This window comes from Suncus etruscus, chromosome 4 (genome assembly GCF_024139225.1).
Source record: "Suncus etruscus isolate mSunEtr1 chromosome 4, mSunEtr1.pri.cur, whole genome shotgun sequence".
Taxonomy (NCBI): Eukaryota; Metazoa; Chordata; class Mammalia; order Eulipotyphla; family Soricidae; genus Suncus; species Suncus etruscus.
In genome coordinates, this window is record NC_064851.1 from 13,583,869 (window position 1) to 13,598,767 (window position 14,899).

Below are 14,899 nucleotides of genomic sequence, written 5' to 3' on the forward strand. Positions count from 1 at the left end.
AGAAAATGGAAATTTGAGGTCTCTAAGAACAAATCTTTATTCGTTTGCACTTAAGGTTCCATTGGCAAGGCTCAATAGCAGTGGCTAACTCATATGAGTGAATCACGTAATGATTAGCTCAACTCTGCTAGCTTCACCTGGGCACATTCTTATTGGTAACTGGAGAGCATAGTTTCAGTCTTCTGGGTCAGACATGCAGACTTGCTACTATCAGACAAGAGACAGTACTCTTAAGAAAGCAGAGTCAGGGGGTCTATTGCACTGGAAGGCGAGGGGGCATAGGTGGTGGTGTAGGATGCAATATGGGTCCACTGGTGGAGGGAGGTTAGCACTGGTGGGGCCCTGACTCGTTGTATGTCTGAAATTCGACTGTGAGGGACTCTGTGAGTCACAATTGTTTCAATAAAATAAAAATAAAAATAGAAAAAAATAGAGTTAGAGATCAGGGTGCATAGGGAGCTTGCCTTGCATATGCTGACCCAGATTCAATCCCTGATAACCTCCATATTGTCTCCCTTCCTGAGTGTATAACCAGGAGAAAACCATGAGCACTGTTGGGTGTGGCAAACAAGAAAGCTTAGGGAAAGGCATCAGTCTAGAACAATTGTAGCACAGAGATTGGCTATATTGGAGAGCACGTGAGTGCTCAGTGATGACCTTCTACAATAGGTGTTACAGATATGACTTTACTATTGAATATTTTACATGGGTATGCGTAGATAGTGTATGCATAGATAATCAGCTAAACCTTAATCAAACCTTAGTGCTCCTAGGTTAGTCAGGAGAAAAGTAATAGCCACCAGCATGGTATAAAAGCTCTTTGGATCCTAAGTGTGGTATATAAAAATTGTTAGTTTTTAGCTCAGTCAGCAGTCAACCATCAATATTTTGGGCAAAATGGCAGCCACTGTACCACAAAAAACCCACTAAATCATTTCAATTTGAAGCCAGAATGTTTTCTATGTATCAGAGAGGTACTTTTGTGTTCACTTTTATCAAGCCACTCTAATGGAATTCTGGAAATAGTTGAGTCTTGAAATAACATTAAAATGACTTCGAAATTCCTGAAAGAGGCAATCTGTAAACAAGATGAAGGAGGTTTATTTAGATTTGATATCACGTGTTTTCATCCCCCCTTAAATCCAAGGGTGCAATTCTCCATTTAAATTAAAAATAAAAACAAAACAAAAAAAAAAACAGAAGATTGTGAGATGCTCGGACAATCAGTTGTACCAAGATCTCAAAGTCACTGGTGTTTATTGCTTACAAGTTACCTGATATGGGTGCAGTGTGAATATATAGGGAGGAGGTGTGATGATGCAATTATTCAAGAAATGCAGACAGAACATCTGCTGTTAAAGTCTCAGACCTAGAGTAGCCAATTTCTTTTTCAATATGGTTTATATTTTTTTAAATGCTGTAGTCTCCCCTACCCTTGTAAGTAAATGTATAACAAATGGAACCAATCCCTGGCATGTAGAGAGTTCTATAGATAAATAATGCACATATGGAACCATGACTTAGAAGTGAGACTTGTATCTCACATATCAAAGTTATTGGTGATAAAAGGTACCATTCAAAGTTCTAAGTAATGCAAGTACTCTGGTTTCGATATGTAACTGCATTTATAGAAGATATAACAACTGATTAAAGAGGGTGCTGGGTTCCTCTTTGTTCACTTTGCAGCTTCCTATACATCTATACTTTTTTTCCTAAAATAAAGATTTTTAAATATGATAGCTAAGGCTGAAGGTATAGTATAGGGGTTAAAGTGCTTGTCTTGAACACAGTTGACTCTGGTTTAATCCCGGGCAGTGCATATGGTGCCCTATGCACTGCCAGGAGTAATGCCTGAGCACAGGGTTAAGAATAAGTCCTGAGTACTTCTGGTTGCAAGGCCAATTTTTCCCCTGCCAAAATTAATTAACTAACAAAACAGCTAGTCAGTTCTCAGCTTAATTCCCAAAGTAGAAATATAGAAAATAATCCCATAACTAGTGAAAATTCTTAACCATGTTTTGGGAGTAGCTGATAGATACAGACCCTAAGGACTATAAATTAGTTCCAATGCGATACTGAGTTTTATTCCTTTGTTGATGAAAAGTGGAATTTAGTGAGTTTTCAATTGGCCCATTGAGCTTGAACCTTTGATGGCTGTGATTAAAGAATGGATCTTAAAAAATAAAAGAATAAATTTTTAAAAATTAAAAAACTTAAAGATTATAGAATGGCTCTTAAAAATTCTCCATTGGTGATGGGAATATTGCACTGGTGAAGGGGGTGTGTTCTTTACATGACTGAAATCCAACCACAATCATGTTTGTAATCAAGGTGTTTAAATAAAGATATTAATTAAAAATTCTCCATAATAATTTTCCATAAACTATTTGATTTTTCATGATCTATCTCTATTTCTATGACCTATCTCAGATATGCCATACCCTATCCTATAAAAGAGACAATCAACATTTCAATATTTTAAGAGCTGGTTTTATTTATTTTTTTATTTTTTTACTTTTGGGGTTGGGCCATACCCGGTGGTACTCAGGAGTTACTCCTGGCTCTGTGCTCAGAAATCACTCCTGGCAGGCTCAGGGAACCATATGGGATGCCAGGAATTGAATCCGGGTCTGCCCTAGGTCAGCCATGTGCAAGGAAAGCAAATGCTCTACTGCTGTGCTATCACTCTAGCCCAAGAGCTGATTTTAAACTTTTGGACTGATCTATATATAATCTTAAATACTGCTTATGAGTTGAATAGAACAGGAAGTCAAATGTTTATCCAGCATGCAGTTGACCTCACTTTGATTCCTGGCACTACCTAGTATCCTGAGCACTCATGAGTCATTTCTGAGCCCCCAAACATTGTCAGGTATGTCCCCCTAAGTCCTCCACATCAGATTCCAACATAGAAACGCACACATTAACCTCTCCCCCAAGGAAGCTTACCTACATGACATAGAATCTCACACAAAAATACTTAAACTCTCTGCTTGTGATGGTTAGAAGAACTGTTTTATTTCATTCTACTGTATCTTATTTTATTTGAGTTCATTTAAAAGATAGCACAATTAATTGGTTCCATAACCCACTAGGAGCTAGCCAGCCAGGATCAGTGAAACACCATTTCCCTGACACGCAATATGATCATCTATAATAATAATGAGCACATTTTATGGGTATCTATAACTGCCCTTTCAGGAGTGTGCTTGCATTTGCATTTCTGAAGACATACATCTGTGCTGTCCGTGTGGACACAGGGTCACTTCTGGAAGTGTGTTCTGCCATTTCTATTCCCACAGGGAGCATGAGGACATAGAGTCAGAGACAAGAGAGAAAAGTCCTAAAGACTTGGCAATGGTTCCCTTGAAAAGACACATGCCTGCCATTGGATTTCTGAGATACCTTACAATGCTTATAATGAATAATAAGCTTTATCATAAAAGGTTTTGTTTGTTTTCAGGCAACACCTGGTGATACTAAGGATTTACTTCAGATTCTGTGCTCAGGTGACTATATGAATGCTAAGGCTCAAACTAAATTCAGTCATATACCAGGCAAATATCTTGCCCACTGTACTATTTTCTCTGGCTTTATCATGAACCCTTCTAGATTTTTTTTTTTGGTGCAAACTAGTTAAGTTTCATTTCTATCACTGGCAACCTGAAGTATATTAAAACACACAAACCATGCTCCAGCTAAGTATGAACCATCTTGAAGATGGAAAGGGATTTCATTTTCCATCTTGGTAGAAAATCTATTATGTCTCATTCACTTCCACAGGATTCCATTCATTCAGCAATTATTAGGCTCTGGGCCAGACATTGTCTCTTTGAATCCTCACTCCACCACCCTGAGGTTGGTGTTTTATTACTGCTTTACAGCCAAGGAGAGAACAAGTCACCAGGAGCACACGGGGCCAGCATGTCCCATTCTTGCTCATGCTATTTTTAAGTGAGCTCCCTCCAAGAGCCCAACCAGGGGCCTGTCAGTTCTTGTAGTTTCTGACTTTCTAAACTTGCAACTGAGCCTTCCACATTGCCAAAGCTCTTTGCTTCTCAGCCTAGTATTTTATGCTAACGGGTTTTGAGAAGAAAGATCCTGAGATTGCCACCAAATGCCACTTGATACCTCCTACCTTGGGTCTTTCTGGAAATCATAAAAGAAAAAAAGAAAACCTTAGTGATAAAAGCATTTTTTCAGGCATTCTATTTTGCATTGGGTTTCTGTTTTGGTGTTTTTTTTAAAAAAATGTTATTTTATTGAAACTATTGCGATTTACAAGGTCCTTCATAGAAGGGTTAGGGCCAATCCACCACCAATATTAATCTCCTTCCACATGTTTCCAGAGTGCCTCCCAGCACAGGCTCATTTACAGTTTAGAGTCTTAGAGTTTGGGTCTTTTGATTTCAGTTTTGTTGACTTTTTTCTTTGGGGATTTTGGGGTTACACCCAGCAGTGCTCAATGTTTACAACTGTCTCTGTTCTTAGGGATCACTCCAGGGGTGCTGGGGATTTAACCCAGTCAGCTGCGTGCAAGGCAACTGTTTTACTCCCTGTTGTATCTCTTCAGCCCTTTGAGCATTGTCTATTGGTCACAGTGATCTTCCACTTTCCCTTAGAAGAATCTGGCCCTGGAGAAATGCCGCTGTCAAAACAGCAAAATGCCCAAATTCAACTATGAAGGATTCTGTTGATCATAATTGTTTCAATAAAATAAAAATTAGGGTCTGGAGAGATAGCATGGAGGTAAGATGTTTGCCTGGCATGCAGAAGAATGGTGGTTTGAATCCCAGCATCCCATATGGTCTCCCAAGACTGCCAGGAGAAATTTCTGAGCGTAGAGCCAGGAATAACCCCTGAATGCTGCCGGGTGTGACCCAAAAACCAAAAAAAAAAAAAAAAAGAAAGAAAGAAAGAAAGAAAGAAAGAAAGAAAGAAAGAAAGAAAGAAAGAAAGAAAGAAAGAAAGAAAGAAAGAAAGAAAGAAAGAAAGAAAGAAAGAAAGAAAGAAAGAAAGAAAGAAAGAAAGAAAGAAAGAAAGAAAGAAAGAAAGAAAGAAAGAAAGAAAGAAAGAAAAGAAAAGAAAAGAAAAAAAGATAATTAATTAAATAAAAACTCAAGAAAATGTGATTTTTGGCTCTGAAGCCATTTCTAGAATTGACAGTGCTCAGGTCTATCTCTGGAGAGAAGGTCTGTGTGTGATGAGAGAAAGAGAGAGAGAAAGAGAGAGAGAGACAGAGTGAGAGACAGAGAGAGAGAGACAGAGACAGAGAGAGACAGAGACAGAGAGACAGAGAGACAGAGAGAAAGAGAGAGAGGGGAGGGTGAGGACGTAAGCAGGAAGCATGTCCAATGTTCCTCCAACTGGGATGAACTGGGATGCACTGGGATGAACTTCTGAACTACTAACACTGGGGGACAGAGTCCATTACTTTCACACCCATTTACCTGGGAATATCTTCCTCAATGGTTGCGCAGCCATACAGAAACACAATCACTCCGATGACAGAAGATGGGATGAGGAAGTAGGTATATAACCCCAGCCAGGCAAAATACAGGCCAATTTTTTCTCCAAAATACTTTCTAGAAAAGAGGAGAGAAAAAACACAAATGAAGCACAACACATTCTTTTCTTCTCTCTGTTTGTTTAAAAGTTGACAAGGAGGAGGGCCACCATACATGGAAAGGGAGAAAAGAGAGGTGTCAGAGGAGACCTCACACTAAGCCACCAAGGACTATTTTTTGCTGGAAACAAATGACACACCTGTCTAGGCTGTTAATGTAAAATATTCGTGAGAAGGATGCCAGTCCTGACAGCAAACTAAGAATAGATCATATATTTTGGATCTTCATCAAACATGAATAAAACACACCATTATTTCATAAGTGCCAGTATCCAACTCACAAAAGAACACACAAGTCTTGGAACTAACTTCCTTCAATAAATTATGCAAATGGTATATTGAGTATGCATACTTAAGTACACAAACTAATGAAGACACATAGTCAGTAGGGAAATGACTGGCAGAAATCTGAGAAAATATTAGTCAGAATTTCTTTAGCACTGATAAATGTTTTTTAATTCTCTCTTTTTGCATTTTTAACTCTCTACAGTACTAAACAACTACTTTTGGGGGGTTGGTTTATAGGCAACACCTAGTGGTGGTGCTCAGGGGTTACTCCTTGCTCTGCACCCAGAAATTGCTCCTAGCAGGCTCGAGGACCATGTGGGATGCCAGGGATTAAACCCAGGTCCATCCCTCGCTGGCCATATGGAAGGCAAATTCCCTACCACTGTGCTATCACTCTGGTCTCCTAAAAAGCTACTTTTATTATTGAAATAACTTTCCTTTTAGAAAAATATTTGCCCACACATACCCTTTTAATCCCTGGTTCATCAAACTGGTGAATTAGTAATCTGAGCCTCTAAAAAAGGAATTTTTCTTTTCCTTAGATAAATATTGATTACGGATGGCTGATAAAAAAAAGCACACAATCATGGAGGTGTGGTAGTAGTTGTTAAGAATCTCACTTAGATCAAAATAAAAATTATTATAACAAAAGAATCTGAGAGAAATGGAATCTTAGCCTTTCCTTTGGAGGACTGACAAGAAAAAAAGAGGAAAATAGAATCCATCAATTTGGAGGCTTTCCTCTCATCTAGGATACTGACTACTACAAGGTAATGTATCTTCTACCTTCACACCAAGAAAATTTCAGAAAATTTATGAAATCAAGATTTTTCTTGGGGCCGGAGCAGTGGCACAAGGGGTAAGGCTTCTTCTGCCTTACCAGCACTAGTCTAGGATGAACTGCGGTTTGATCCCTCCGTGTCCCATATGGTCCCCCAAGCCAGGAGCAATTTCTGAGCACATAGCCAGGACTAATTCCTGAGCATCACCAGGTGCGGCCAGAAAAAATAAAGACCTTTCTTGAGCCCATCCAAGGCAGGAAGGTGTTGTATTAAGAAGGAAGGTATTCTATTAAATTCATTTGTATTTAATGAGAAGGTAGGAAGCTGTCTTGGGTGCATAGGATTCTTCAAAATTACATATTAGTATCTGCCCTCCTGACAAAGGGCAGGACACCTTTACCCAACCAAGAGATTCAAGAATAAGAAAAAGGCAGAGATCAATTGTGGGACTTGAAGGAGACCAGGAAGGCCAAGCAAGCTCTGTTCCTGGGGCTCCCCTCAGGGTCCCCAGAAACTGAAACTGGACTAGCATTGAGCTTCTTCAAATGTAAGTCATGACCTGACACAGAGTTTCAGTACTAAATGTAGATATTGAGGTGTGGCTTCAAATTTTGCTGGAACATAAATTTCTGAATGACTTATTACATGTAAGTGGCTTTCCTCTCATCTAGGATACTGACTGTGTATATCCATTTTAGATGCCTGGGTACAAATAAACAGATTTTTTATTAAAAAAATAGGATTGCAATGCAAAAAGAAAAAAAAAAAGAATCCCTGGGCTAAAGAAGCAAGCCTCTGCTCTTCCCTCCCATACCTGGCCTGAAGGCAAGTAAAATTGTAGCCACTGGAAGACAGGACAGAGCCATACCCCCCTACCAATGGGGCAAAGGGATACAGCAGGACCCCAGCCCCTTGAATTTTTGCAAAAAGAATTAATTCTGAGGCATTGATAGAACTCCCAATAACAACAAATACAAATCCAGTGTGACCTCTCACTAGACTTACTCTGCTTCCCCACATGCAAATGCCTACTTTCAGGTTTAAATACAACTTTCCTCAAGTTTCTACTAACATTTCAAATACAATATCCAAAAGTCAATTTAAAAAAAAAACTCAGAAGCATTAAGAAATTTTTAGTAGCTCCACCAAAAGATATAGAAATTGTGGCCATGAGTTAATACAATAATTAGGGCACATGCCTGGCACGCATTCAACTTAGGTTTAATTCTTCGAATTACATGGTCCCCAGGCATTTCCATGGGCATCTCTGGAGTCCCCACCAGCACTGCTGGATGTGGTCCAGGTAATCTCTGGTATCTCATTGTCCATGCAGCAGTCTATACTATATTTTTTGCATTGACCCACCAGTCCAGTTGGCCAAGAGTCTTTTTTTAATTAAATCACCATAGATACACAATTATAAAGTTATTCATGGTTGAGTTTTATTAGTCATATCATGTTCCAAAACCAGACCCCTCACCAGTGTTTCCCACCACCAATGTCCCCAGTTTGCCTCCTGCCTACTGCTCCCCCTAACTGGCAGAAACTTTTCTTCTCACACATTTTTTTCCTCTTTCATTTTAGGCACTGTGGTTTGTAATATTGTTACTGAATGCATTTCACATTGCCTCCTTTCAGCACCCAGTTCTCGTCCAGAGTGATGGACAGTATAATGTTGAGTGAAATGAGTCAGAAAGAGAGAGAAGGACAGTCATATGATGATTTCACTCATTTGTGGGACAAAAAGAAAAACAACAACAGATTATGAGAATAATAACAAAGACAATAGAACGGGGCCCGGGAGTACTGATCAAGGGTAGAAAGCTTGCCACATGTGGGGAGAGGGGTGTGGTGCAGCTAGGATAGAAAAGAAACCACTATGACAATGATAGAAACTATCACTTAAGAATCATCCTTGAAACCAACATGCCTGAATATCATTTGGTAGACCCAATAATGAAATATGAAAATCAACAAGCCAATGTTTATCTAGATGTCAGAATAAGAGAAAGGTGTTTTAAATAATTATAATTGGTATGTCAAAGATTCTGATGCAAAATATGAGAAGACTTGGAATTCCCACAGAGGCAGAAACACAAAACTGAAAATTGGAAATGCTCAAAAAACAAAAACCACAATGAAATCAGATATGAAAAATGTCTATTAGAATGCCTTAGCAGGAAACTGTACACAGTTGAGCTTAATATTTGAGCTTAATATAAGTCAGTGAGTATTATCTAAAATAAAGCACAAAGAAACCAAAGAATGAAGGAAAAAATAAAGGGGAAAAAATTTGCAATCAAGAGCTATTGGAAAATATTCAAGGACCTATTGTACATGAAATTAAGATCCCATCGGATTAATAGAAATGGGAGAGAAAAAATAGTAGATTATGACTAAGAATTTTCCAAAATTAATGAAAAACAACAAAATTTAGAGCCAAGACATTCAGAGAATCCCAAGCAGAATAAATAGAAAAACAAATATAAAAACTCATATATCATAATGCAAATAACTAAAGACCATAAAATTAAATTTCTGAAAATCCTTAATTTGGGATGTCAGTGGCTGGGAGTGAAAGAGAATAAAGGGAAGATGTTATCTATTAAAAAAAAAGAAGGTAGCAGCTGCAGCCAATTTCTTGGTAGGATCTGTTCAAGACTCAAGATAGAGTATAGAACTTAAAGTATAAAAAGTAAAAAGACAATCTAGAATATTATGTGCAAAGAAAAATATTTTTAAATAAAAATAAATCAAAGACTGAACAAGTAAAACGTGAGCAAATGTATTGCCAGAAAATCTAAACTATAAGAAATGTTAAAGGAAGATCTTTAGGCAAGAGGAGTATGATTCCAATTTAAAATTTTGTTTTATTTTGGTTTGGTTTGGGGCCACACCCAGTGATACTCAGGGGTTACTCCTGACTATGCTCTCAGAAATCGCTCCTGGCTTGAGGGACCACATGGGACACTGTAGATCCACCAAGGTCCATCCTAGATCAACCACATGAAAGGCATATGCCCTACCGCTGAGCTATCTATCACTCTGGCCCCTCCAGTTAAAAATTTTTATCTACATAACAAAAAATGATAATGTGCCAAAAGTGATTAAAAGAATGAGAAATATAATGCACATTTTTCCTAATTTCATTAGGAAATGATTTACTACCTAAAGCATGAATTCTTGATGAGAGAAATAGCTTCCCCAAGGGGGATAAACTTAGTTCTGTGGAAGCAAGTAACTATCTTAGTTAAAGTTAAAAAAAAAATGCGTTTGCCTTTGGGCCACACCCACTGGTGGTGAGGGTTTACTTCTGGCTCTGCTGCACTCAGGGATTACTCCTGGAGGTGGTTGGTTGGGCCAGAGGGATTAAACTCATGTTGGCTCATGCCAAGTGTAGCATTCTGCCCACTGAACTATATCTCTCTGTCCCCTAAAATTTCACAAGAGGGGATAATTGTAGTGGAAAGTATTTACAAAGGTGAGTTAGGGAAACAATGTTGAAGAAAGTTTCACAAGCAACTGATTTTGAGCAAAACTAGTAATAATGTTTTTTGTGGTTTATAATTTGCCAAAGTAAAATAAATAACATGAGAATAAAATATAGGAAAATAGAGAAATTATACTCCTTTGAGACTTTTAGTCTACAGATAAAATGGTCTAATATTATTTGACACAGAATGTATTAAATTAAAGATGTATTCTGAAAACCCCATTACAGCCACTAAATTTTTTTTAAAAATGGACATAATTGAGAGCTAGAGAGATAGTACATCAGGCAGGGAATTTGACTTGCATGAAGCCAATCCATGTTTAGTCCTTAGAATCCAATCTGGTTCCCAGAATTCTGCCAGGAATGATTTCAGGGCACAGAGCCAGGAGCAAGCCCTGTACACTGCTGGATATATACAGTCCCTCCCTCAAAAGGGCATAATTAGTAGGTATATTTTGGAGGTATAATGGAATCAAAAGATAAATTCAAATCAAAAGAAGACAGAGAAAATAGGAAGATAATGAATAAATCAAATCAAGTGAAAATAAAGAGTAAGGCAGATTTAATTTAAAAATTAATTAATACATTCAATGTAAATGTACAAGAACCTCACTTTAAATATGAAGGTATCTATATAATAAAATTAAGTGATAAAAGATAAAAAAGAGTACCAGAGTGCTAGTATACCTGGTAGGGCATTTGCCTTGCACTCAGGCAACCCAGGTTTGATCTCATATGGTCCCTGACCATGCCAGAAGTGATCTCTATGTGCAGTTCTATTAAATAATAAAAACAAGTAATAAAAATATTCACCATGTGAACATGAGTCATATATTAGAGCAAGGAACATTTCTGAGGATAAAGAGAATACTCAAATAATGATAAAGTGGTCAATTCATTAAGAAGGCCTAATAATCCTAACACATACCCCAAAAAGTACATATCTAATAGAGATATCAAAATACAATAAAAACATAAAGCTAAAATGACAAATAGGCAAATATTTCTAAATATCTTTATTTCAGTATAATTTATGGAACACTTCACGAATTTGCATGTCATCGTTCCGCAGGGGGCCATGCTAATCTTCTCTGTATCGTTCCAATTTCAGTATATGATGCTAAAGCGAGCACTCAATCTAATTTAAACTTTAAAATACTAAATAGATATAAAATCAGTAAAGTTATGAAAGGCATTACAAATTAACTTGACCAAGTCTACATTTATAAAATACGCCACCAGGACACAGAAAACACATTCTTTTCCAAACATTTTCACCGTTAGACCATATTCTGAGTCCTAAAGCAAATTTAACAAACTCTCAAGGAATTAAGAATAACCATTTTTCTCTGACCACAACTAAATTTAACAATAAACTAACAATAGCATTATACCCCCCAAATACAAGTTAAAAATATAATTATTATGGCAAATAGAACTGTAATCTAAGATTACTACCAGGGAGGGGATCTTGGAGTAATGGTGGAGGAATATAGGCACTCAGAAGATGGGTATAATGTAACAGCAAGGCACATATAAAAATATTGGTTTTATTATAAAAATAAATCATTGAGGGGAAAAAATAAATCATTATAATAGTATTATAAATAACTCATGGGTTAAAGATGATACCATAAATTAGTAAAAATTTTGCATAAAAATGAGAACACAACATATCGAAATTTATGAGCGACTATTAAAGGGAAACTCAGAAATGTACAGGATTGAATATTTATTCTAACATAAGACGTGTTAAATCAATAATCTAAGTTTGTACTTTAACTTTGAAAAAGAACAAATTCAATCCAAAGAAAACAGAAGGAAGGAAATAATAAAGGAAAGAAGCTGAAATTTCTAAAATTTAAAACAGGTAAACAATAAAATCAAGGAAAACTGCTAGCTGAAACTGATCAATGTAGAGTCAAACAATCAAGAAAATCAAAGTCAAAAAAAATTCTCAATGTTGGGAATGAAAGAAGTGTTTTCTACAGTTCTTTCTTTCCCCAAGTGATAATGTTAGTTGTCTTTGTATCTTATCTTCTCTGCCATATTACTCATCTCTAAAGGTCAGAAGGTCAAGAGAGAGACCAAGATGTAGTAAACACCAATTGCCCTGCTGCTTTCATCTGTCTAGTTTCACCTCATTTCTAAGTACCACACCTTTTCCAAGAAAAAAAATAAAAGCTCCCTTGAATACACAGACTTGTACCAAAAAAACATTGGCTAACGCATGTTAGAAAAAGAAGAATTGGACCCCTAATCATCTGCAGCAGCAGCAGCAGCAGCAGCAGCAGCAGCAGCAGCAGCAATAGTAGCTGGTATTTATTAAAGGCCTGCCATTTGCCAACTCTATTCTAAGAAGATTAAAATAATTTTCTTAGTTTTTTGTCATCTAACTGTATGAGACACTGTGCTAATATATTCAAATTGTAGATAAGAAAATTGGTGTACAAAGTGATTAATCCAAGATCACATATTCACAGATAGATTTAGAGACAGGTTTACTAAATCCACTCAGTCCAGTTTGAGATTCTAGTTCCTAACCTCCAGATTATATGGACTTCCAAGAGGGCCTGAGAGAAGGACAAGAATAGTTAGGGAAATGACATATCCAGAGAATATGTGCTGAGCTGAGTTGGAGAAGGATGACATCCACTCAACTTAGTCATCCCTTTCATAATCTTACAATTTTTTTCCAGCTTCAGAAATGGAAATCTCATGCCATCAACAATTATTTTCTCCCACTGTTTCCTATGCTTTTGCTTAAGAAGTCAACCTAAATAATTAAACCTGACTATAGTACTTGGGCGTTTCTTCCAGGAAAGCATCTGCATTCAAGAGAAGTAAATGGAGACAGGTTTTCAAGTCTTCATCTCTTAAAGAAAGGGAGTATATTCTCAGGCACTCTTCTAAGTGTCCCACATACCCATTGACTATTCTGTGTACCCTTAAATAACTGGAACACAGAGCCCAGATATCTGGAAAAGAGAGGCAAGGAAGTCCAATTAATAACAACAGAAAAAAAAAGTGAAAAGAATCAACCACATCATTTTATAGAAATATAGAGCAAGGTAGAAGATTCACATATTCTAGGAATCAGGGAGGAAACAAACATGAAAGCAGGTCAGGTAGGATAATTTATAGCTAATAAGAAAACTAGAATGTGCCAATAAAAATTCCAAAGAGGTCCAAGCCTATCTATGGGGATGGGCTCAATTTCAGCAGCCCAGGGTGATGTGAGAAAATTGAACCAGTATTGCCAGAATCAACATTTAATAGGGAAAAAAGTTAGTCTAAATTTATTCTAAATTTTAAATGCCTGTGATTAATTTGACTGAAAAAATTGTTCACGTCAAACAAAAGACATCTGAAAACTAAACAATGTCCACAGGGTCTGAGCTGGTAACATCTGTAGGCTAAGTGGGGATTGCTGGCCAGTCGGTTGTTGTCCAACTCAGGAGACTCTTCACTTCTCTAAACTAGGTTCTTTTTCCCATTTGAAATTCTGTTACTATGAAAATATGAGGCATGTGAGGATACAGCAAGTAAGAAATAAATGTTAATTAACAGCCATTGATCATATTATTTTGAGAATCCATGTCATCCATGATGTTAAAATGAAGAACTTTTATTAATTGAACAGCACTCTTGAGTGAGTGGAAACACAGACCACTGGTTAGAAAAAATATTTATTTGTATATGTATCATATTCATAAGTGTATATGCATATACATTAAGTGCAGTAGTGATTTGTATCCAGAATGCATGATGAAATGGTATGCTTCAGGAAGAATTAGAATGACAATCTAATAAAAAAAAGTAAGGAAAATACTTCATTAAAAATGGGATACAGAAAAGATCTCTTAATCATCTGGGAGGAAATGGGAAGTAAATAACAATGCAATAACTCTACACAGCAAGGAGAATGGTAAAAAATAGAAAAGTGTTGGAATCTCACTCTATTTCTGCAGGTATGGAGAAATCACAAGCCAAGATGATTCTGATGGGATGTATATGGTAGAATATATATGGTAGAAATTTTTTGGAAAACTGTGTCAGTCTCTACCAGAGCAGCACATCTTTCAACAATTCTGCTCCCAAGTGTGTGTATGTATATATATACACCAACCAGAGATGTGCACATGTGCCTTGGGTGTGATCATAGCAGCAACACTTTTCTAGCCTCAAACCAGAAATTCCAAATGCAGATAAAGCAATAGAATGAATAAATATGCTGTGATGTATTTGTCCAAAAGAACATTATACAGCAGTGATCCAATTATAAAACATAACCATGTTGAAAAACATCAGAATATAACAAAAGAAGCCAGAATCTATAGTATATAGTATACACTTCTATTTACATAATAGTCAAAAATAACACAATTGTGCTCAAAATTCAGATAATAGCCTCAGGGTGGAAGAAAGGAAAGGAAAAGAGATGAATCAGGAAAACTGGAATGTGAATTAGTCATGTACACCTAAATGACAATACAGTCAACAACACACCATATATCCAACAGTGGTCCCTAAAGACTCTACCTTATAGCAAAGGTATGAAAGAAGTTGTGTAATTATACTTTAGAGTAGGGCAAGGCTTGTTTTTGTTTTTGGGTCACATCCAGCAGCGCTCAGGGGTTACTCCTACCTCTGCGCTTGGGGCTACTCCTGGCAGGCTCTGGGAACCATATGAATGCCAGGATTCGAACA

General features: G+C 37.0%; 1 protein-coding gene and 1 non-coding gene across 2 annotated transcripts in view; both read right to left on the reverse strand.

Moving 5' to 3' along the window:
- ANO2 (anoctamin 2) overlaps positions 1-14,899 on the reverse strand; it is a 350,630-nt gene that overhangs the window by 162,328 nt on the left and 173,403 nt on the right. Inside the window, 1 exon segment of the mRNA XM_049771984.1 lies at positions 5,451-5,585. Within this exon segment, the coding sequence (XP_049627941.1) occupies positions 5,451-5,585 (135 nt within the window).
- LOC126007520 (U6 spliceosomal RNA) lies at positions 11,217-11,322 on the reverse strand. The gene has a single exon (XR_007495076.1). It is a non-coding gene; the product is annotated as a U6 spliceosomal RNA (small nuclear RNA).